Below are 25,496 nucleotides of genomic sequence, written 5' to 3'. Positions count from 1 at the left end.
TCCTTGCCTGCCCGGTGGAAGCCCGTGTGGGCTGCTGCCCTGGTCTGTCCGCCACGGTTTCCGCTGGGGGATAACTCCATATGCCTGCCATGCCCTATCTGCTTTCCATGTACTAGTTATCACACTGTAAGTATGCACCTCGGTGCTGGGGGACCTACCTCTCACTCCCATCAATACTTCCACCATTGCAATTACTCTATATTATTTTTATTCTTATCTTAGGCCGGGTACTCACGAGCAAACATGTACGGTGAAACCGGTCCGTCGGACCGTTTTCACCGTACATGCCTGCCAGAGGGCTTCTGTACGATGGTTGTACTAACCATCGTACAGAAGTCCGCGCGTAAACACTACGCGGGGCGTGTCCGCGTCGTTGCCGCGACGATGACGCGGCGACGTGGGCGGGCCTGCCATTTAAAGGCTTCCACGCATGCGTCGAAGTCATTCGACGCATGCGAGGGACGGCGGGCGCTCAGACATGTACGGTAGGTCTGTACTGACGACCGTACATGTCCGAGCGGGCAGGATTCCAGCGGACGGTTTTAAAACACGTCCAGGAATATTTGCCCGCTGGGAAAAGGCCCGGCGGGCAAATGTTTGCTGGAATTCGGCCCGCTCGCGCCTACACACGACCGAACATGTATGCTGAAACTGGCCCGCGGACCAGTTTCAGCATACATGTTTGGTCGTGTGTACGGGGCCTTAGAGTTAATACGCGCATGCTCCTGATGAGCGGCCTAGAAGCTGCGAAACACATCAAGCTATCTGATGCCGTATCTTCCAACTACATACTCACAGGACTTTTTTTTATCAGGAACGCGGGGGAACGCAGTTCCGGCACCTCTTGAACTGAATGCATGTAATTGAAAGAGGTTCTGGGGTGTGCTTGAGAGTCTATTTATGCTGGCTGCTGGGAGGGGGGGATCTTTTTTGCAAAGGAAGGGAGTCTATTGTTGCTGAGAGTTCTTCTGTTTCTCATGGGGGATCTATTGTTGCTGGGGGGTCAGTCATTGCTAGGACGGATGTACTGTTGAGGGGTCTATTGATGCTGGCTACTGGGGAATCTATTGTTGCTGGAGGGGATCTATTTTTGAAGGGGGGTCTATTGTTGCTGGTGGGGAATCTATTGTTGCTGGGGGGTCGGTCTTATGTTGCAGGAGGTCAATCATTGCTGGGAGGGATCTGCTGGCTGCTGGAGGGTCTATTGTTGCTGGCTGTTGGGAGTCCATTGTTGCTGGGGTTGATCTTTTGTCATTGGGGTGTCCATTGTTGCTAGATCTATTTTACTGCCTTTCTTGTCATCATTAACAAATTCCATACAAATCACTTAGCACCACAAAATGATTCCCGCCCCCTACGGGATCATTTAAATTGTGCACGCTTACGCCGGGCATTTTGCCGGAGCGCCCTGCACCTACGTAAAAACTGCGCAAATGTTACTGAATCTACCCTAGTGTTGTCAGCCCTATGCTAAACTGCAAATACCCTGCTATTCATGCACAAGGGTTGTGTTTTGCAGTCCAGCAGAAGAGAACTCAGCTAAGGCTCAAACTGGTACTTTATATTTTAGTGCAGAGGAAGTAGAGTTCAAACTGCAAAAATAAATAAATACATAAATAAATTAGTACCTTCTGCATTTAAAGAGAGAAAACTGTACTAATTTTCCTTTCCATTTTTTTGTGCAGACATACACTTAATTTTATGTGAATCTATGATAATACGACTCTAATTAATACACACGGCCAAGTGCAGTTAGCTGCAAAAATGTTTCTGAGAAGCTAGGCCTTAAAAGTTTGCAACCAAAATCAGGTTTTCAGCAGGGGTGCATGATAATTTACTGGCGCAATAGCCCTGATATCATGCTGTCAGATGCAAAACCTTGTTAATAATGTCTTAAGACATGATAGGTTCATCAGTTAAATAAAACTCTCTTTTGTGAAATAGCTACGCCAAGTCAAATTAGTAGCTCAGCATGGGTTTTCCTAATCTCGTCTGGTACATTTGTCCGCATACTATTCTTCTGTTTTTTTTACTGAAAGGGCTTAAAGGGGTAGTGTCCCTTTTGTGAACATTCAAAAGAAAACATCCCTGTTAAAATAATACCCTAGGAAAAACTACATTCATTGCTGAGAAGCTAGAAGTGACCTCTATTATCTAACAGGCACACAAAACCGTTTCCTGATAGAAACACTTCTCATTATAATGAACTCCTAACAAGATAACATGCATCTTAGCAACTTGTCATAAGTAATTGCATTAAGTATGACAATACATAATGCAGCAATATATGTAATAAAAATAATTGGCATAGAACATTGACATTCCATAAAGTTCAACTTATGCCTGCAAAATGCAATCTTTGCATAGTGCATCTTTAACCGGAGCATGCATGCAAGTCTAACCAAACCCTAAGACCCCATTCACACCTGAGCGTAGCGCTTTTGAGCATTTTTCCGGCATTTTGTCACGCGTATATGCACGTTTGCATACAGCGTTATCCGACGTTTTGAACTTCGTTGTTTTTTATTTTAGCCAATAGGAAACATGATCATCTCTTTCATCATTTGTTGCTATGTTTGTAGATTTTTTTTATCTTCTTCCTGGGTGAATATTCTATTTCACAGAACAGATTAAAGTGAGGAAACGCCCATAGAAATGCTCGTTGTCGCGCTAGACGCTTGAATCGAGCGTTTCCATTGGTTTCTAAGAGAATACAAACGTCCAAATCAGCCCAATTCGAGCGACAAAAAAGGGGCCAGAACTTGTTTGAGCTTCAGGCGTTCGGCTTCAGGTGTTTTGGAGTGGAGATGTGAACCATCTCCATTGAGAATAATGGATTTTTTCCCCTCTAGCGTTTTATAGCTTCAGGCTACAAACCGCTACGGCTTCTTTCACACTGAGGTGCTTTACAGGCATTTTAGCACTAAAAATAGCACCTGCAAAGTGCCTGTAAAGTGCCTCTCCTGTCACGCCGGTGTGAAAGCCTGAGTGCTTTCACACTGGAGCCGTGCGCTTGTGGGACATTAAAAAAAGACCTGCAAGAAGCATCTTTGGGGCAGTTTAGGAGCGTTGCCGAATCGCATGCAAAGCATTTCAGCAGCGACTCTTTGCAGGCGCTTTTAACCCCTTTGGGGGTGTTAAAAAAACACACCTTTAACAGCGCCAAAGTGCCACTTAAAGTGGAGGTCCACACAAAAAGTGAACCTCCACTTTCGGAACCCCCCCTCCGGTGTCACATTTGACACCTTTCAGGGGGGAGGGGGTGCTGATACCTGTAAAATACAGGTATTTGCACCCACTTCCGGGAATAGACTCCCCCGGGAGTCACTCCCCTCCTCCCCGCTGTCTTCTGGGAAACACACTGGTCCCGGGAGACAGCGGGGACCAGTGATGACGCGCCGCTCGTGCATGAGCAGTAGGGAACCAGCCAGTGAAGCCGCAACGCTTCACTTCCTGATTCCCTCACCGAGGATGGCGGCGGGGGCAGCCGAGAGACGAGCAATTGCTCGGGTTTAGCTGCCAACATTGCGGGCGCGCTGGACAGGTAAGTGTCCATTTATTAAAAGTCAGCAGCTGCAGTATTTGTAGCTGTTGGCTTTTAATATTTTTTTTTATAGGTGGACCTCCAGTTTAAACAGCGGAAAAACGCTGTTGGCATTAGTGTGGCTGTAATTTGATCTAGTTTTCAGTGAAATTATGTAGTGTGACTGTGAGTTGCATTTTGATTAATTTGTGATGCATTTTTTGATACTACTGTGTTTAGACTTATTCCTGCTGTCAGCAACAAGGATGAGTCATTATTTGTTAAGGAGCTGAAGCCTGCTGGCTTCCTAACAACCAGAGACTCATTCCTGCTGTCAGCCAGGAGATTCCTGGTTGACAGCAGAATGTCTGCCCCTTTGGGTTTGGTATGGATTTTAGGAGGACCCTATGGCAAGAAAAAGGCATTGGGTCCCCCACAAAACATATGCTAGGCCATTAGGTTTGGTATGGATTTTAAGGGGGACTCAAAGCCTAAATAAATTTGTGCGCCCCCTCCTGAATCCATACCAGACCCTTATCAAATTCAATATGGGGGAGGGGCATGTTAATAAGGGCTAGAACCTCTTTCCAATAACCCTGGCCAAGTTGTTGTGAGAATCTGTGGGCGGAGGGCTTATCAAAACCTGCCCTCACCCCTTGTGAATAAGTATGGGGTGCATATTGCATAGTTTTTGACTTGTCTTTTACTTTAATGGCCCCCAAAGTACATCCATCATAAACAATGTCATGCACCGACCTGCACAAAAAAAAAACGCTGCCCGCTGCTTGCTGAAACCCGACTGCTCCTATTGTATGCCGGTGCCGAATGACAGCTTTAAGTGATGTGGCTGGGACAGCAGGGAGTATTTTAAAACATGTAAAAGGCATAAGAAAAGCAATTGCAGAATTTACCTCAAATAACACTGAAAAGGCTGTAAAATTTCACACGTCCCGTTTCCTTTTGTACATGCTTTCAGACACTTCATTGGGGGCATGTGGTGCATAAAAACCACATATTTGGGCTACTGACATTACATGAACTAGATATAGAAAGCAACATAACAATTGATGTATGGCTTTTTAAACAGTCTATATTGTTTACCAAAAAAGAGTAAACAATTAATTAATAAGATACCTGCTCGTCAGTGTCTGCCTGTCTGTCTAATCCATGCTCCCAGCCCCTAATCTACATGCCGGAAGCATGGCTTCCAATGCATAGACGATCGAAAATTTCGACAAAAAAAAAGTGGATTTTTTCTGACGGAATGTTGGCTCAAACTTGTGTTGCATACACATGGTCAAACAAATCTTGTCGGAAATTCCGACCATCAAGAACTTGGTGATGTACAAGATGTACAACGAGTCAAGATCAATGAAGTTCAATAGGCAGTTTGGCTATTCTTCTTGATTCTGAGCATGCATGTTTTTTTTTGCGTGTAGAAATTGCATACAGACGAGCGGATTTTCCATTAGGAATTTTTTCCGTAGGAAAAATAGAGAACCTGCTCTCAATCTTTTGTTGGCGGAAATTCTGACAGTCCAATGGAGCATACACACGGTCGGAATTTCTGACCAAAGGCTTACATCTGACTTTTCTTGGCGGAATTTCCAATCGTGTGTACTTGTTCTGGGGTTAGGCTAAAACACCAGGGCATCTATGAATGGAGTAAGCTTTAGGTTACTGTTTTGTGGGGAGCACATGTTGAATGTATAAGGGAGCTAGCTGAGGAGGGGTAGGGAAAAAGGGGTTGGTGTATGGGTAATATGTGGGGATGGAGGCTATAAGGGAGAAGAGGGGAGTAATTAGGGAGAGAGAAGGAATGATGGATGGGAGTGGTTGTGGTACAAAAATTCAGGAAAGGCTCAGGAATAGAATCTGACAATCAGCCTGAGGAACTGGCAGTGCCGAGAACAGGGAAAGAGGGTTTCTTAGTTCCCTCAGTAAGGAATACATGAAGCAATGTAAAGTGCCAGTAGTGATGTGGACAGAAGCATAGACAAAAACTTTGTCTTAACATTAGCCATTAAATTATAGCATAACCAAATGTTCACAAAGAGTACCATGTACAATATCTGGCTTGACATCTCTAGAATCTATGCCAGTTTGGTGGGGTGAGAGGTAGTCAGACTTACTCCCAATCAGGCCCCCAACTCAGTGACCTCATCATGAGAGTACATTGGTCCTATGAATAGTAACATGAAAATAACTTGCAAAATAATGCAATAGTGTAAAGTGCCCTATGGGTTCAATCGGGTTTCACTGGAGCATACCTCTGGCCCCTCTAGGTAGCAAAGTGAAACGTGGTCTAGAATTGGAGGGATATATCATCATGCCCAACTAAAGGTCGGATCAGCAGCAGCCCAATAGGAAACATAATAATGAACAAATAAGCAGTGCAGCAAAATTTAACAGTGCAGGCCCTGCAGACCAGCCAGGACCTCGAACAACATATATTACACAGTAAAGTGTAATTTAGTATTAAAGGAGTTGATCCCTCTGCCATGTGGTGCAGTGGTGAAAATAGGAAAATAGGAAGGATTTAGGGGTAACCAGGGCCCTGCAGTAGCATACAGTAAAAAAGGAGCAAGTTTGTGTATATAATTGTTACCAGGTGGCATAGGGGTATTCACGGAATTTGCTCAGGAAGGTAATAGAATAAAAATAAGTACCCACCTTCTAGTGTCTAAACTTTTGCTGCTAGCCCAAATGTGTTTTAGAAAAAAGAGAAGAGAAACTCCCAAGGGCTTTTGCGCAGCTTCAAAAATTGTATACTCTTAAATAAAGTTTTAAATGAATTTTATAAGTATCAACATTTTACATAAAAAAGGGGGGACAAGGTTGAAAGGATAAATCCAATTACATATAGGGGCAACATTAAGAGCTCTGGTATACAAAATTTTGTATGGTATTCACATATATACATCTCACAAAGACCATATATAATTTACCATTTTTGGCTGCCACATACGGATCCCCCATATGTGGCACAAAGAAAAGGTCCACAAGGGTTTCATAGAGATAAGGATGAAGCATTACCTAGAGCTGTGAGGGTATAATCAGAAATGCAGAGCTGAAATAAAATGTTCATGTATTAAAGTTTATCTGCAATCACTTTATGGAAACTTGTAAACAGAGTTGCAAAGACTTATTTTCTATCAGGTTTTTATTTCTGCCTGTGACTCTTTTGAGACCATTGTCCTTCATTTGGTTCTACGTTAATGCCCTTAAAAGAAATGGAGGGTGGGTGCAGTGTCTACTAGGACATGGAGGTACAGACAGCAATTAATGAAATAGGGATACTGACGGGAATACAAACCTAATAATAAGCAGAAGCCAGTTCACCAATAGTAAACCCAGATATAGAAAATTTACTGAAGTCCTACATCAGCAAAATAGTTAAACCTTCTCCATTTGGAGTTGCCAGATGTGCTTGTTTCTGCTTATCATTGGGCTTTTCACGGTACCACCATTTAGTCATGTGCCCACTCCAAGTGAGCGGTAGCTATGACTAAGCATTGATATCCAATGCGAAACGCGTCAGCTGTTTTTCCCACTGTGTGCTGATACTTGTAGTGCATTTTTCCTTTACCCAATAAAGGGCACGTCTTTTTTAAGAAATTGGAGTGCGGCTGTCCATATCTTTCCTCTTTTGCATAGAAAATAAAGCAGTATAGTTTGATGCATTTTAGTAATTAAAACCTGACAGAGTTTCTAATCCTACATTTTTTTTTCAAAACAGAAATAAAAGTTTTGGCTGGAGTTTGACTTTGTTAAAATGTTAACCTTCATCAATTTGAAAAACAGTGGCGTGGAAGCTACTGAGTGAATATTGACAGTAAATTTTACCTCTACCCTGATCCCTTATAATGAAGGTATCACACGTGAGCTAAATGGTATTTTTAAGACATTATCGGCCTTATGCGATAAGCAGTGCAAGAAACAAAGTGCTCATATAGAACAGTAATCTATAGAACCAATCAGAATTAATTTCACCTAAGTCAAACTGGTATATGGATTCTGTTTCAGTGCCTAGGTTACTGCATTTTACTTTTGGAGTATTTCTCTTTTATTGAGCAAGCCTGTTATTATACAGTTTATCAATTCCAAGTGGTAGAAAAAGGCCTAACCATTCAATACCTTTCTCTGCTGATGGCCTTCTTCACTAGGTTCTGAAAATGTTAAGAAGCAGTGAGGATAAGAGGTTCTCACCACACCCTGCAGGTTTCTCTTGTGAGGGGAGCTAATATCATCCTGTGGCAGTAACATCCCTGACTGCAATGTAATTATACAGCTTCTTATGAGAGGCCTTAAATACGATGAAAATTACTTCTTTAAGTAGTAAAATGGGTTAATGTGTCTTGATATTCATAGTGCCCTTGTCCAGCAAAAACTCCATGACCTTGCAGTTTCTCCTCTTTCAAGTGATTACACTTTCTAGATTTATAATGGAGCAAAAGCATTTGTGTCTCTACTGTACACAGCTAGATGCTGACATGTTAAGCATCTCCTGCGGTTTACAATAACTATTGGGGATGTGGACCTCCCTCTGTGTTCTCATTATGCCTAATAATGCCTTGTGGAAATGATTCTTCTAATCCTTTCTTCTGGTTTTGCTCAATCTCTAAAAACATTATAAAACCAATCCAATTAAAAGTCATTACCTCTTATGTCCGGTCTTCATTTAAAATCTTTACTTGAAAATTGTTGTGGTTATAAGCAGCAAGGACAGATTTTTCCAGAAGTTGACCAGTTTATGCCTTTAATGATTGAGTGAGGGATGACTTTGTGTGAACCTTACTGACCTTTGACCTGTCAATACATGCCCATAGACATGAGATGGTCACCAGATGATACAAGGGCATAGATTCTGGAACCCTGAAAACTGGTTGCTCTATTTTCAACTTGCAGAAATACGTACAAAAACATGGGCCACCTGATTTAAATAAATAGATATGAATGCTTCTGTAAAGTTTTTATCCCTGAAATCCTAAAAACGAAAGAAGCAGCTGTGATATGCTGCAACACATCCAGTTAAATGTGACTAACTACTACTAGCTATGATACGAGATATGTCTAAAAGGTTATGTGAATGGTATCAGAAAACAAACAACACAGAAGATACAAACAAATAACCTTTTTTGGCCTTCAAAATAATCGCCATCCTTCACAACACACTTTTGGCAACATTCACAAAGCTTCTGGATACTGTCAACAAAGGCCTCTTTAGGAATAGATCGCAGAACCGCTGTTACACATTCTTGGTTTGCCTCCATGTCCACAAAACATGCGCCTTTCACGAGGCTCTTCAGGCGGAGCAACAGTCCACAGGCGCCAGATCAAGTGAGTACAGTGAATAATGGAGAACAGGGCTTAGCCAAGAATTGGCACACATGGATTGCACAGTGCGCAGGTGCAGGATAGATTCTGGTCACACATGGTAATTAAATCTCTAGAGGTTTCCATCCGTTTTGCTTTCTGTTCATCTGTCAGCTTGTGCGGCACAAACCGGGAACAGATCTCCCGCTTACCAAAATCTTTGCGGATGATGGTGCGCATGTCTTTCCTAATGCCAAATTCCTCCGCCATCAATTCGTAGAGTTAGGGCCAGATTCTCAGTGGAGATACGACGGCTTTTCCCGGCGTATAGTTACCCCTGCTATATGGTGGCGTAAGTGCGGCGTAACAATGTTAAGTATGGCCGTCGTTCCCGCGTCGAAATTTGAAAAAGTTACGTTGTTTGCGTAAGTCGTCCGTGAATGGGGCTGGACGTCATTTACGTTCACGTCGAAACCAATGACATCCTTGCGGCGTACTTTGGAGCAATGCACACTGGGAAATTCCACAGACGGCACATGTGTCGTTCGGGAAAAACGTTAATCACGTCGGGTCACAGTACATTTACATAAAACACGCCCCCTGATCGAATTTGAATTAGGCTAGCTTACGCCGGCCGATTTACGCTACGCCGCCGCAACTTACGGAGCAAGTGCTTTGAGAATACAGCACTTGCCCGTCTAAGTTGCGGAGGCGTAATGTAAATCGGATACATTACGCCGCCGCAAAGATACGCGGTTCTATGTAAATCTAGCCCTTAGTTGTCAATCTTGTGCCAGCATTGGTCGCACTCCCTTATCCTCAGTCATTTTCTTCCCATCATGAAAGTGTTTGAACCAGTCGTAAACACATTTTCTGTTCACAGCTTCCATCATGTACACTTGCACCAACATTTTATGCACCATTGCACTGTGACCCTTCCTCTCACACTGACTATGTTCGACTGCCTGCAGGAGGTTTACCCTGATGGTCATGTGTGCTCAATGATAGGTGGCACTTCACAACGTGTCTCTGGATAGCAATGTACAAGCGCACGCCTCTGGCCCATGTTTTCGTCGAAATATCGAACCATTCACAAATTTTTATAGACACCTCGTATATATACTTATTGAAAGGTGCTGGCTGTATCGTCCCCTGTCAGGCAACTGATATTCAGTATACGGCCAGCTGTACTCACTTAGTTAATTTAGTTGGAGAAGTGGTTCCCAGCCTTGTGTAGGCAGACTCTAATTGAATAATGTGACTGTAAACAAATAAAGTTTTGCTTGGTAGCTAAGTGACACTAGGCAGCATCAGTGCAGACCTCAGTGGACAGGAGCAGGAGGAGCAGAATGATGTAACATCACCCTCATTCTTCTTAATTACAGCATGCTGCCTCTGCCGCTGCCACACCATGCACTTTGCAGGTGCCCACCTCTCTCCTTGAGTTCATGCAGCAGGCCCGCCCAAATGCCGGGGCCACATTGTGCACTACAGCACTCTACACAACAACAACCTGATGTGCTGCAACAGGAAGCCTGAAATGTGTCCCTAAGTGTCCACACCAATGTGTGACCACTGCACTGCCACTTCATTTTGCCTGGTGCCTCTCAGAGACAGATACGGGTGCCTCTTCAATGATCACTTACCAACAGCTTGATGCACACTAAACCTAGGGTAAAGTCTGGAGGCTGGAGAGGAGCTTAGAAGCTGAAAGCCCAACAAAGAGGCCTTCAACCTGTGCAATTTATGGTAATGGACTGATATGAGCTACAAATTAGGGAAATGGGCTGCCAAGGGGTACGCAAATGAAAATAGGTTGGGAACCACTAAATCAGAGAATGACCTTTCAAGTATTAAGAAACTCGAAAAAGAAATATAAAGGTAGCATGATTTATGTGAATTACACCAAAAGGCAGTGGTCAAAAGAGTATTTATACATGTTTCAAGAGACAGCTTGTTATTACGATTATTATTACACAGGATTTATATAGAGCTAACAGTTTGCTCATCGTTGCTTATCTTGTGCAGTTTAAAAGAAATTTGCAGCTGAGCATAGGAGCGCTTTAATCTTATGTGAGCTCAGAGTATTCTCTTAAATTATTGGCCTGGTAACTTGATATTAATTCAAGTACACATTAGGTAATTATATTTTTAAAAACATTTGCAGCAATGTAAAAGTAAATGCATAGATTCAGGTTTGGAAACACTCAATTCTGTTGCAACAAATATTTAAATAACAATAATAATAAAAAAAAATCAGCTATTTAAGATGTTCTGCCTTATCTACACTATTCTCAGACATAATCCGATTTATAACATACAGTTTATTCATATAAAAAAACAAGTTCACTCAACATGCATAGTTCCAAGGTTTTGTGCAGTATTAAACTGTTATGGAGCTATATAAAAATCATGACTTTATATTGGCTTGAATAAGTTTCCGTAATCTTGTAAATAAACAATGCTGCCCAAGGTAAAATTTAAAATTCCTTCTACATATATATTTTTTATTGAAAACAAACTTTTCAAATCAGGTGATGTAATGGGTCGTTTAAATCTTGCTAAGAGCAATATGTTTTCGGGGAGCTGTGATTACAGCTAAGTCTAGCACATCAAGGCAGAAGCTGTGTTATCATAAATTTTATTATAAAAGATGATTCTGTTGAACTGCAAATACAGTCAGATTGACGGTGTAAACACAGAACTTGGGTCTAAACCATTTTGAATTTGCATAAAATAGCAATTTATATGGCAAAATATGCGGAAACAGCTTTTCAGTAGCGTACACTTATTAAGACAAGAAATCTGGTGCATATCAAATCCTTTAGACAGTGTGAACCAATAAAAGGCTACTTGCTCAGAACTCAGATTTCTTACGGTTTTATTGTACAGAGTTGTTCACTTCTTCCAGAAACAATGCAAGGCACATTGTTTATTAGTAAGGCAAATATACTGTAAATTTTCTTTCTTGAAGCACTTGTTCATGTTCAGCAAATGGCCTGTAGCCATGTGACACTGAGGAGCTGGTACAAGCACATTGTTTGTTTTTGTATAGGAAATCTTAAGAATTTTGGGCCGTCTTTTGGGAACTTAATTAGGTTTACACAAACACTCTAATCAGTAAGTCCAGCCCTTTTAAAAGCAAAGCAAATGTATACACAACCACAGACAAACTACCAAGTTGCAGAATGCTCTACTAAGTTGGTATAGGTAGCTGTGCCATTTGGCTGGCTTCTGTCCGACAGGCATGCTGGAAAACAACCAATGGCGGAGAGCCCTGACCGGAGCGTTCTTGCGGGGGGGCGTCCCCCTGTCAGAACACAAAAGCTCAGCGGGGGAGATCATTGTATTAATTTTGGATTGTTAGTACAGTGTATGACCGTTTTTAGTTTTTTTTCGTTCAACCCAGTACGGTGTACCAGGCTTTAGAAACTAACCATCCCCAATGGACTAATTTGCTGCTTGTACCCACTGATTCTATTTCTTTATAAATTCCACCAAACATTGGCATACAGCCCGCACACAATGACAGTCTTGGTCCGTTCCCATGAACTACTTTATCATTTTCAATATGTTTAGCCTTCCTAAGCCAAGGCATTTGGGAGGGGCTTCATCTAAGGCTGGCTATAGATTTCTCTTTTTTTAATAAGCCATAGAAACGGATTCCCCAGTCCTCCTCGCTGTACCATTGTGTTCTGACAGCAAGACTCCTCCACTGATAAGCGACTGCAGCTGATTGTTCGAGGAAACAAAAATACAGCAGTCCTGTTTAACAGAAGCCGATTGAACAGTCATAGATGGATCTAAAATCGGCCACACCCTGCTGAATTGGACAAATTTCAATCCGTCTATAGGCAGCATAAGACCTCAACATAACACTGGCTTTTTTTCCCCATGCCATGGCAAGCTTTCCCCACTGGGATGTAGGATGCAATCACAAGTGTCAGACCCTTCTAAGATCCAGTTTTACTTCACACTTTCTGTAAATCCAATATTTAGTGCATGCTCTAAGGAAACTTCTACTGACTAAGCATAGAGACTGTCACTGTTGACCTCTCCTTCTGTTAGTTCTCAAGTTATCATGATGATCCAATGACTTTGGCACATCTGACCTGAGACTAGTTGTCACTGACCTGAGACAAGTTTTCAAAGGAGTAATTCTTATTTACTGCATACATGTTCTATGTTAAATACTCTGAAATTACAAAAGCCTGAGCAAACCAGTAGAATTTTGAGCAGAGATGGGCAATGGCAGGACCTTTTTTTTGTACATGTTTTCTTACTTTTTTTTATAAATTAGTGCCTATGAAAAAAATAACAATCTGTTTCCAAACTAGTGGTTCAAGTGGTGTGATCAGTGGGGAAGCTAGATATTCTTTCACCAGGGGCTAAGAATCAGTTTTGTGCCCCCCAGGACAAGATTAGGCAGGAAAGTGAGAAACTCACAGGCTATACTGTAGCTGTTGAGTCAGCTGTCTGTCCCCTCCCCCTGTGCTGCTCTGCTCCCCCTGCTCCTCTAGTACCCCCCATGCTCCTCTGGTTCCCCCCGTGCTCCTATCCTTCCTCCATGCTCCTCTGTTTTCCCTTATTCCTCTATTCCCCTCAAGTTCCTCTGGTCCCCCCTTCTTCTCTGTACCCCCATGCTCCTCTGGTCCCTCCACTCCTCTGTACCCCCGTGCTCCTCTGGTACCCCCACTGCTCTGGTACCACACATGCTCGTCTGGTCCCCTTATGCTCCTCTGTTCCTACTGCTCCTCTATCCCCTCATGCTTTTCTGTACCCTGTGCTCCTCTGGTCCCCCCATCGTCCTCTGGTCCCCCAGCCCTCTTTTGGTCCCCCTGAGCTCCTCTGGTCCTGCACATGCTCCTCTAGATCCCCCTGTGCTCCTCTGGTCCCCCTGTGCTCCACTGGTCCCCCACATACTCCTATGGTCCCCCACATACTCCTATGGTCCCCCCTGTGTTCTTCTGGTCCCCCACATGCTTCTCTAGTCCCCCATGCTCCTCTGTTCCCCCCATGCTCATCTGGTCCCCCACATGATCATCTGGTCCCCCATGTGAGCCGTTGATCCCCACATGCTCCTCTGGATCCCTCACATGCTCCTCTGGTACCTCTGTTCCCCCTGCTCCTCTGATCCCCCACATGCTCCTCATGCTTCTCTGGTCCCCCACATGCTCCTCTGTTCTACATGATGCTCCTCTGGTTCCCCTGCTCCTCTGATCCCTTATCCTTTGGTCCCCTCATGCTCCTCTGGCCCCCACATGCTCTTCTGGTCCCCCATATGCTCTTCTGGTCCCCCCTGTATGCATTTGGTCTCCCACATGCTCCTCTCCTTCCCCACATGCTCCTCTGCTCCTGCCTGTTATCTCCCTGGCTAGCTGTGCAGTATGGGGATGGGCTGGATAAAGACATCATCCACCCACAGTTAATACATAAACTTCCTCTGTACTCGTTCTCCTGCTCTTTCCTTCCCCCACACTCCATCTAGATTATCTTTGGCAGCAGACAGGATAAAGAGCGGGGGAAGGAAAGAGAAGGAGAATGAGTGCTGAGGAAGGTTATGCTATAAATGTGCGTGGCTGTGTGTCTTTCCGATCAAATGATCAGATTCTCAGTGCTGAGGGATTGGTGGCAGTCCTCTATTGGGAGGTAGAGGTGGGGATGCAGAAGGATTGGTACCAGCTGTGGTGCCCCCTCGGTGCTGCGTCCGGGCACATTCCACCCCCCCCCTTAGTTTCGACCCTGGGTGTCATAGTCACATAACAACAGTACATGGCATGAAAATAGAATTAGGAGTGTACAGTGCAATAAAATCCAAGAGACTGATAAGTGCTAAGTTGTTGTACAGATGGGCTGGGTATGGAAAGCGCCATAAAACGGCAGTGAGGTTGAGTTAGTTTTGGCAAGATACTAATTCCTGCTCCACGTGGACATTTTCCTCTTAGAGTACAAACTGATCAGAATATTCACTGGTCTCCACCCAACTGCAATTAACCTTTGCTATGTATTTTCCTTTGAAGCTTCTCTTGTTTATTTTTTAAGTAACACCAGTGAATATAATGGAAGGAAACCCATATAACTACTAGTAAATCTCTGACCAGACAGCCTTTGTGCACTGTAGGAGTTTGGCAAATCTCATATGATTCCATCCAAATGGTTTGGTAAATAATTTATGGCCACCTTCATCCTGCATTGCCTTATTGCCATTATGTATAAAAAATTTAGTAGCTCATAAATACCATTGGGGGTAATCAACTAATAAATCCAGATCCTCATCAGAGCACAAAAAAGGGATAGCAGCCAAAAACAACAAGATTGACTTTGACTGTTTCGCTGCTCACTGAACACAGATTCCATTTTAAAACAATATTGTATATACTCGATTTGCAGTAATTTCCCAAATAATTATGTATTATTTTGCAATGTTGCATTATGCAATATGTTTTGGAACTTGATTAATTTCAAATGCTTCCAATATGAGGGTTTAGCTTCATGTGGCCTAAATATTACTTACAGCCCAAGCTTGTAAACACTCTCCGTATAAGCAGTTATGCACTTACATAGTTTGCCATTGGTTAACCAGGAGATTGTTATCAGTTGTGTTAAAGCAGTAATGATTTTGAGCTAAACGCCAAAACCAAAGTTGGCTACAATAAAAACATAAACAAACAATAAAGGCAAATAAGTAAATAGTTATTTAATGGCCAATTCAGTCAGGAATTTAGTACATTTAGTAGTGTACTTAATACTAATAATAATAATAAACTTTATTTTATATAGCACATTTAAAGGTACTGTAGTTTCTTAAAGCGCTTTACAAAGAAAACACAAGAAATACACAGGATAAAACAAAGGAAAAGGGACATTTAAGTACTATTGCGCTAAACTATGTGTAATGTTGTGAAATCCAGTAGAAGTACTAGTTTGGGAGAACATCATATTTGTCGCAATTGTTTAATTATATACGAAAAGCCAGTACTTGTTTTTAAAGTTTATCTGCAGCCTAATCTGTGTGGGAAACATATTTCATTGTTTTTCAGGGTTTTATTGCAATCTTTGCCTCTCTATCTGTCTGTCTCTGTCTAAGAGGAATATTTCCATTTTGGAGATTATTTCCCAGCACATCCTGTTGTCTCTATAGAACAGGAAGTGAAGGGAAATCCCCCTCCCCCATATGAAACAGGTGCCGATATATTAATTAAAAAAACAGTGTGCTATATTAATTGGCAATTGCATGGTCATGCAATCATTTGTATTATTTTCTTCACATCAATAGAGCTTTCTTTTGGTGGTATTTAACTGCTTAAAGACCACCCACCGAAGATATACGGCATCAGGATGGCTCTATTGTGTGAAACGGCATACCTGTGTGTCATTTCATGCAATAGATAGCGGGGTGAGCACGATGTTCGCCGTGACCCGACTATCGTTCCCCAGAGGGGCAGGACGGTGATCTGCCTATCTAAACAAGGCAGATTGCCGTTCTGACAGGGAAGTACACAGTGATCTTGTGTTCCTCCTAAGCAGAAACACAGATCTCTGTGTTCTTCCAGTCAGTCCATCCCCACACAGTTAGAAAGCAAACCCTAGGGACACATTGGTGACAATATGAAATACAAAAAATACAAAATGTTCTTTAAGACGTTTTTTCCTTTTTTTCTCAATTTTTACATACTTTCATCAGAGTAGATCACCATAGTAACAATGTACTACTGTTTTTACACTGTGATTGCTTATTACAGTGACGATCACTGTAACAGCAATCGTGTGAACTGTTATTAATGCCCTTTGTTTACTATTGTGACGCTGTGATTGGTCCACAGTTATCACATGGTACAGGCTGATGTGTTTGGCCCTGGTATCATGTGATCACTGGTGACCAATTACATACCAGCCACAGTCAGTAAACAATGATGTAATGAATGTATTCAAGTCATGACTATTGTTTACAAGATGTCATGTGATCGCACAGCAATCGCATGGTATCCAGGCCACTCACAGTGGCCCGATACCGAGCACCGCAATCCACCGTGTCCGGTGAACACAACAGGTCACAGATCATACTGCTGCACACCCCAGTGCACATGTGTACCGCGATGTATGGGTACAGTGTGATGCCTGGAAGAGCCGCCCACCAGCAGTAAATGTACTGTTGGCAAGTGTTTAAATCTTTCTTATCCCTTCCCTATCCTCTATCTAACACAAAAAATGGGATTTAGATATACTTTAACTATTGTGTGGTCATTTATTTATAGCTCTTTCATATATTGTACCTTTTTAAGTTATCTTTTAGGTCTTTCTCACACCATGTGAGGAGATGTGTATTTTTCTGCAACTGTCTCTGCAAGGGCAAAAAAAACATTGTTTTCTCTATATCCTTTTCACATTGGTATCACGTTTTTTTTGGGGGGCTGGCCCAGCAGATTAAAGAGTATATGCCGCGGAATAGATCTATCTTTTTTTTTTAAGTGTTAGTTAGAGGATGGATCCATTTATGTACCTACATGTATTATTGTATTTTTTATGTATATATTTAAGTGAATTTTGAGAAAGTTTTGTATTTTGTATGTATGGCCGCGTACACACGACCGGTCAAAACCGATGAGAATGGACCGAAAACTTGCTTTAAAATTGAACCGATGGACCGCTGACCGATCGGGCCAAACCGATGGTTAGTACATAAAAGCATCGGTTCAAAACCCGCGCATGCTTAGAATCAAGTCGACGCATGCTTGGAAGCATTGAACTTCGTTTTTTTCAGCACGTCGTGTGTTTTACGTCACCGCGTTCTGACCCGATCGGTTTTTGGTGTGTACACACATCAGACCATCAGGCCACTTCAGCTGTGGACCGATGAAAACGTTTCGTCGGACCATTCTCATCGGATGAACCGGTCGTGTGTACAGGGCCTATGAGTTGCAAATTGTTTTGCAAAGAATGTAAGAGATTTATGTGTAAATTTCAATAAAAACAATTTAAAACACATTGGTATCACGTGTGATTTTTCTGCACAGAAAAAAAAAATGCACATGACACCAGTGTTGTGGTGTGAACAGGGCACATAGAAAACAACTATTTTCCTTTTTCTCTTGCAAAGAAATTTATGTTGTGTATTTCAGCACACAAAAAAACACACATGGCACTAGCATTGTGATGTGAACAAGGCACATAGGGCCAGATCCACAAAAACCCGGCGCAACGTAACTTTTTCTATTTAAGTTACACCGCCGGAAAATTTCTACCTAAGTGCCCGATCCACAAGGCACTTACCTAGAAATTTTCGGCTGTGTAACTTAAATCCGGCCGGCGCAAGGCGTTCCTAATTTAATGGGGCGAGTCCCATTTAAATTAGGCGTGCTCCCGCGCCGGCCGTACTGCGCATGCTCACGACGTCATTTTCCCGACGTGCTTTGTGCGGTTTTACGTTGCGCCGGGTTTTGAGAATCGCGAAGGGCGTAACAAAAAAAATACGAGCTGCGGCGGGAAAAAAAAAACATTTGAAAAAAAAAAGACGGCGATGCGCGATAGAAGGGTCTACTTTTACAAGGCCTAAACAGTTTAGGCCTTGTAAAAGTAGCCCTAATATTGCGACGGCAAACTAATACTTACGGAGAAAAAACAAAGCGTAAAAGCTTTGTGGATCTCCGTAAGTGCTAATTTGCATACCCGAAGCGGCATTTCGACGAGAAATGCCCCCAGCGGCGGCTGCGGTACTGCATCCTAAGATTCGACAGTGTAAGTCCCTTACACATGTCGGATCTTCTCCCTATCTATGTGAAACTGATTCTGTGGATCAGTTCCATAGATAGAAACAGGGATACGACGGCATATCAGTAGATATGCCGTCATATCCCTTTTGAGGATCTGGCCCATAGAACTCAGAGACCGGCATTAGAAAAACGAAAGTCTCTAAACATGGTTTGAACAATCTCAAAAATATTCTACGCAAGTAAAATCTACATTTTTTTTCATCAGTTTTTATACACGTATGGTGTCAACGAGGCCTATGTCTCTTTTTGCCTACAATAGCAGTTTACAACAAAGACACTTTGCACAGGAAAGTTATATAAGTTTTACTGCTACTGTTGTGTCAATACTTTATAAATATATTTTGCAAATAGTATGTTTGTACTACTTACCTAAACTAACATGTTTAAAGCGGTAGTAAACACAGACAATGTTTCCCCCAAATCAGCAATATGCAATTTCATGTTGCTGTTTAATAGCTGCGCGCCTCATACATTATGCAAATAGAATGTTCTTACTTGATAAAATTTACTTTTAACAATCACCCCTGCTTGTACTCAGCTGCTGCCATTATAACTCCTGTATTCTGCTTCTCAGAAGTATTTTATTTCCGCCCTCACTCTTCTTTTGTGGCCATAATCCCGCGTGTGCGCATTTGTTCCTGAAGCCAAGCCTCGTTTTCGTTTCAGACAGACAGGCTCTGTCTTTGGCTCTGCGCTCCAACCCCTGTGATGTAGCGAGTCACATGGGGTTAAGGATCAGCTTCTTAGCTGGGAAGGGTTAAGTGTCGTAGGATCTTGGGGCTAACCGCGCATGCGCCATGACATCATTGAAAATAAAACAAAGGATTACACAGAAAGCAAGCAGGTAGGAAGGTAGGACAGACACACAGCCCAGACAGGACATTAGGTTGCAATGATTAATTTTACAGAAACTCGATTCGATGGGTTTACAACCACTTTAACCTCCTGGGCGGTGTTCCCGAGTCTGACTCGGGGTGAGATTTTTGGGCAAGGATCGGTAACCCCGAGTCAGACTCGGGCTCGCCTCGCTGGATGTACAGGGAGTTTCACTTACCTTGTCCCTGGATCCAGCGATGCCACCGTGCTGTGTGAGCGAGCAGGACCTCGCTCGATTCACACAGTGCCTCCGTGTGACGCCGATCTCCGTTCCCTGCGACGTTACGACGCACGGGGACGGAGAACGGCGCCAAATTCAAAAAAGTAAACAAACACTATACATACAGTATACTGTAATCTTATAGATTACAGTACTGTATGTAAAAAAAACACACCCCCCTTGTCCCTAGTGGTCTGTCCATTGCCCTGCATGTCATTTTATATAATAAAAACGTTTCTTTCTCCCTGCAAACTGTAGATTGTCCATAGCAACCAAAAGTGTCCCTTTATGTCAAAAATAGTTTTAGATCAGCTAAAAAACAGCGATAATAAATTATAATCACTTGCAGAATTGTGCGATAGCGATTTGTGGGGAAATTCGTCATAAAAAAAAAAAAATAATGACAGCAACAATTCTGCAACTGAGCAAATTTCAGTGATTTTGATTTGATTACATTATTGAATAATTTTTATTATAATTATATTATTATTTGTTATATTGATTTATAATTATTTATTATATTATAATTTATAATTTTGTTTTTAAAAAAATTTCATACCCGGGATGCCTATTAGAAGCTTGTTTGGTCAGATTTAAGTGAGTTATTTCTAAAAATGACAGACCTACAATATAAAACGCCAAATTTCCTTGCAAATAATGGTACCGCTTTCAGCATGTTTTTTCTGAAAGAATCATACCGCCAGGGAGGTTAAAGACATGTTTCTCTGTCCTTTCCTCTTTTTCCTGAACAGTCACTTTAAGGCTACATGCACATTGGCTTTAAATTCGCTGCTTCTTCAGGAGTTTTGTGTTCTGCCTGTAGAAGCAGCTCAATGCTATCCTATGTGTCCATGCACATTAGGACGATTTACGAGACAGAAAAAAAAACTTCTGGTTCACGTTTCTGATTGGAGCTTACTGACAAAAAAACGCAAAGCTCTTCTAAACTTGTCTAAACTTTGTACAAAAAAACGTTCTATATGAGAGTTTTTTTTTCTGTCAAGGGAACTGTCATTTTTTTAAGCCTTATGCCCTGTACACACGATCGGTCAATCCGATGAAAACGGTCTGATGGACCGTTTTCATCGGTTAACCGATGAAGCTGACTGATGGTCAGTCGTACCTACACACCATCGGTTAAAAAACCGATTGTGTCAGAACGCGGTGACGTAAAACACAACAACGTGCTGAAAAAAAGTTCAATGCTTCCAAGCATGCGTCGACTTGATTCTGAGCATGCGTGGATTTTTAACCGATGGTCGTGCCTACTAATGATCGTTTTTTTTCTATCGGTTAGGAATCCATCGGTTAAATTTAAAAAAAGTTGGCTTTTTTTAAATGATGGATAAATAACCGATGGCGCCCACACACGATCGGTTTGGACCCATGAAAATGGTCCATCAGACCATTCTCATCGGTTTAACCGATCGTGTGTCCGCGGCCTGACTGTCCAGGAACTATTAATAACAAGTACTTTGTGGCATATAAGCATGAGCTCCATTTCTGCTTTGGACCCCAGAACCTATTTCTGCAATTCACGTCATCAGCATTTATATGTTTCAATTAGCCAAAGACAGCTCACATGCTACTGTCTATGAGAAATATCCTTGTCTAGTTTCTACCAAAATATGTAGTTGTGTTTTTTTGTGATACAAAGTAATGCAGCAAGCGGGATTTCATCCAGGGCCATAAAACAGATATATGTTGTCACTCTTGGAATTGGATTCCCTCTGCTCTTGTTTAAATTATGCATTAAGAGAGGCTGATGGTGTATCAGAGGTCAGGGGCTGGCTGAAGCAGCAGGGAAGCACAGATGAATCTTTACTGAGATCTTTAAGGTTCTACAGCAGTCTAGAGATTTAGAAATATGATATATTAGTTGGTCTACAAAGCACATAGCTAGATTTGTCTGAGGGTCCCATACAGAGCCGTAACACAATGTGATATGCATTCCTCATTCCTTCAGTAATGGACAGTGTCATTGAGCAAGCCATAAAGGATATTACTGAACATTTTTTCCTTTCCTAGCATTATATAACATATATCAGGAATTTGTTCCTACCATAGTAAAATCACATAGAAATGTTTTGTATGTCCCTAGTGTACATCGACTTTAACCTCTTTGCTGCCAAAACATTTGGTCACTAATATTTTAAACTAAAAGGTACCTTTTACTCACAATGTAGACAACAATTTTGAAATTCCATCTGTATTTACGTTACTAGGTCTTAATAAGTAAATGTTGCTAATATTAGGTAAATTGCATTATATGTTGTGACAGAGATATTGGAAGAATATTTATAAAATTCCTTCAGGAGATGCCCAAGACGGATCTTTAAAGTGGCACTCCAGCCAAGTTTGCGGTAGTGTTTAGATGAGATAGAACCTTTGCCACCTTTGTATTACATTCTGAATCGCTGTTGGGGAACGTTGGCCCCACTTCTCAACAGTTGTCACAGAACAGAAAGTCAAGAGAAATCCAATATTTTACCATTGTCACTGGAAAATGGTTAGTTCATGCAAAGTCAAATCTTTACGAACTACGTGTGTACATTGATACAGTTAGCCCCTGCATCTGGACTATGGACTATTGACTTTTGACTATTAAATCTAGACACTCAAAGGACATATGTGGCTTCAGCATGATTTGGTGCCCTTATCATACCATTGATATACTGCTATTAATGTAAGGCCTCGTACACACGACCGAGAAACTCGACGGGCGAAACACATCGTTTTGCTCGTCGAGTTCCTTGTGAAGCCGTCGAGGAACTCGACAAGCCAATTTTCTCCATTCCCATCAGTGAAATAGAGAACATGCTCTCTTTTTGGCTCGTCGAGTTTCTCTACAGTTTCCTCGACGAAAATGTACACACGACCGGTTTCCTCGGCAAAAATATCTCCCAGCAAGTTTCTTGCTGGTTTTTGCCGAGAAACTCGGTCGTGTGTACGAGGCCTCAGAGTATAGTTTGTTCCAGTATTAATACATGCGATTCTTATTAGCAAGTTGATTTTTATGGGCTTAGCACATTCTGTTGGACCATGAAAAATAGAGGGAAATATTAATAAATCATAATGTAGTGTTTTATGTGTAGTGTACCATTATAAAGCTAAAGCAGCACATTTTATGTCTCTGTGTGTATAGGTGATGACGTTTCCACTGAAAATTTTCCTGAGATCACAGTTGGAGAGATTTCACCTGTTGATGATGGCATTGGCACCCCATCAGGATCACATTTTCCAGATATATACTCTCCAGCTTCTTCCAGTGATGATTTAACACCTAATGAAGGATCGCCATATAGGGCCCCCATTTATATCCCAGATGACATCCCGATACCTCCCGAGTTTGAGCTTTGTGAATCAAGCATTCCTGGGGCAGGACTAGGAATATGGACAAAAATTAAAATATCCACCGGAGAAAGGTTTGGACCCTTCGAAGGAGAGCAGTGTGAGAACATTGAAAATCCTCAGTTTGGCTGGGAGGTAAGTAATATCACATATAATTATTTTCAAATGCAAACATACCATATTACTTTGCTAAACAAAAGTGTGGTTTTAGATCCATATTTAGTATGTCAAAAGTTTAAGAAAGATGTGGGTCCATCACAGATAAAGCAAAGAAAAAAAAGAGGTAATATAAAACAGTTTTAATTAAAATATTCAACTCTACTGTGAACTGTATAATAAGGATTTATCACTTTACATTTCTTTCTGGAGATAATACAAACACCCCTTTCATACGGACTGCTGAGATTTTCAGAATGGCAGCTTCGGAAGAGGAGATAAAATCACTTCAAATCTTAGGAGTCGATTATAATACTCATAGGGGTTGATTTACTAAAACTGGAGAGTACAGAATTGGATGCAGCTCTGCATAGAACCAATCAGCTTCCAGTTTTTTTTTTTTTTTTTTTTTGTCAAAGCCTTATTGAACAAGCTGAAGTTAGACATTTGTATATAAATCCACCAAAGCGGGCCATTGAAAATTGCCAATCCCAGTATTGATATAACAAGAACGCAGATATCTCCAAAATGAGAGTTAGGAACTTTAAAGGCAACAAAAAAATGTGAACAATATAGTTGACTGATTGATATTATTTAATAAAGAGTATAAAAGGTAATAAGGTGTGAACAACACCGACAATTTCATAAAAACAACAATATACAATGTTGAAACATTTGGTGCATATTGGGTGTCAGTATTCTAACCGACAAGTTCGGGACTGTTGGGGGTCCCTTCATCAGGGATATTCAAAAATGCTAAAAATTCGAAAATTCGAAAACAGGAAAACAAGAAACAAAAAGATACATAATAGAAACATACAAAAAATATATACTGTATATACTCGAGTATAAGCCGAGTTTTTCAGCAATTTTTTTTGTGCTGAAAATACCCCCCTCGGCTTATACTCGAGTCACCTTTTTGTGCCTGATCTCCCGGACTTTGGTGACCCAATACCGGCCGGCCGTAGGTCCCCTGGACCTCAAACTTGGCACACATATAGCCCCCACTCCACTACAACTGTGCAAAGTTTTTTGTACAGGGGACCTACGGCTGGGGAGCACAAAATCGGGCACTCTTCCATAGACTCCCATGTTAAACGATAATTTCTCTGGTAACTTTGGGGACCCGGTACTGGCCGGCCTGGACTCGAAACTTGGCACATATGTAGCCCCAGTTCTCCTCTACAAGTGTGCAAAGTTTGCTGTCTGGGGGACCGATTTTTCAAAGCCGGGCGCCCCTTCTATATATTCCCATGTTGAAAGTAAGTCTAGTCATGGACACAGTGAGGCATGGACACAGTGAGGCACATTGAGGCATGGGCACAGAGAGGCATGGGCACAGAGAGGCATGGGCACAGTGAGGCATGGGCACATTAAAGTATGGGCACAATGAGGCATGAGCACAGTGAGGCATGGGCACAGTGAGGCATGGACACAGTGAGGCATGCACATGGACACAGTGAGGCAAAGTGAGGCACAGTGAGGCACAATGAGGCATGCAGATGGACACCCTAGGCTTATACTCGAGTCAATACGTTTTCCAATTTTTTTGTGGTAAAATTAGGTGCCTCGGCTTATATTCGGGTCAGCTTATACTCGAGTATATACGGTATATCATAAAAATATATATACAAAAATATAAAACCCCAAAACATATAACAAATGCCATTATCACAATAACATATGTTCATCATGGGCAGAATCGGTAGGTGGCTTTCTAGTCCTCTCCTCAACGATGCTCCCTTTCCCTGCCCCTGATGAAGAGACCCCCAACAGTCCCGAAACGCGTTAGTGGGAATACTGACACCCATTATGCCCCAAATGTTTCAACATTCTATATTGTTGTTTTTATGAAATTGTTGGTGTTGTTCACACATTATTAACTTTTATACTCTTTATTAAATAATATCAATCAGTCAACTATATTGTTCACATTATTTTTTCTTGCCTTTAATGCCACGTACACACGATCATTTTTCGGCATGAAGAAAATGTTGTTTTTCAAAAACGTCATTTAAAATGATCGTGTGTGGGCTACACATTATTTTTCAGGTTCTGAAAAACGTAAAAAAAAAAATTCAAACATGCTGGATTTTTTAACGTCGTTTTAAACTATGTAGTTTTTCGGGTTGTAAAAAATGATCGTGTGTGGGGTTAAAACAACGTAAAATACCCGCGCATGCTCAGAAGCAAGTTATGAGACGGGAGCGCTCGTTCGGGTAAAACTACCGTTCATAATGGAGTAAGCACATTCATCACGCTGTAACAGACAAAAAAGCGTGAA

General features: G+C 41.8%; 1 protein-coding gene across 2 annotated transcripts in view; it reads left to right on the top strand.

The window, feature by feature from the left end:
* Window positions 1-25,496, top strand: part of MECOM (MDS1 and EVI1 complex locus) — a 687,285-nt gene that overhangs the window by 316,549 nt on the left and 345,240 nt on the right. For both annotated transcript variants that reach the window (XM_040349315.1, XM_040349314.1), the window contains exon 2: window positions 22,851-23,191. In XM_040349315.1, coding sequence (XP_040205249.1) covers window positions 22,851-23,191 — 341 coding nt within the window. The remainder of the gene's footprint in view (window positions 1-22,850; window positions 23,192-25,496) is intronic.

Source organism: Rana temporaria, chromosome 4 (assembly GCF_905171775.1).
Source record: "Rana temporaria chromosome 4, aRanTem1.1, whole genome shotgun sequence".
NCBI classification, from domain to species: Eukaryota; Metazoa; Chordata; class Amphibia; order Anura; family Ranidae; genus Rana; species Rana temporaria.
This window is presented reverse-complemented; position numbering and strand designations above follow the sequence as displayed.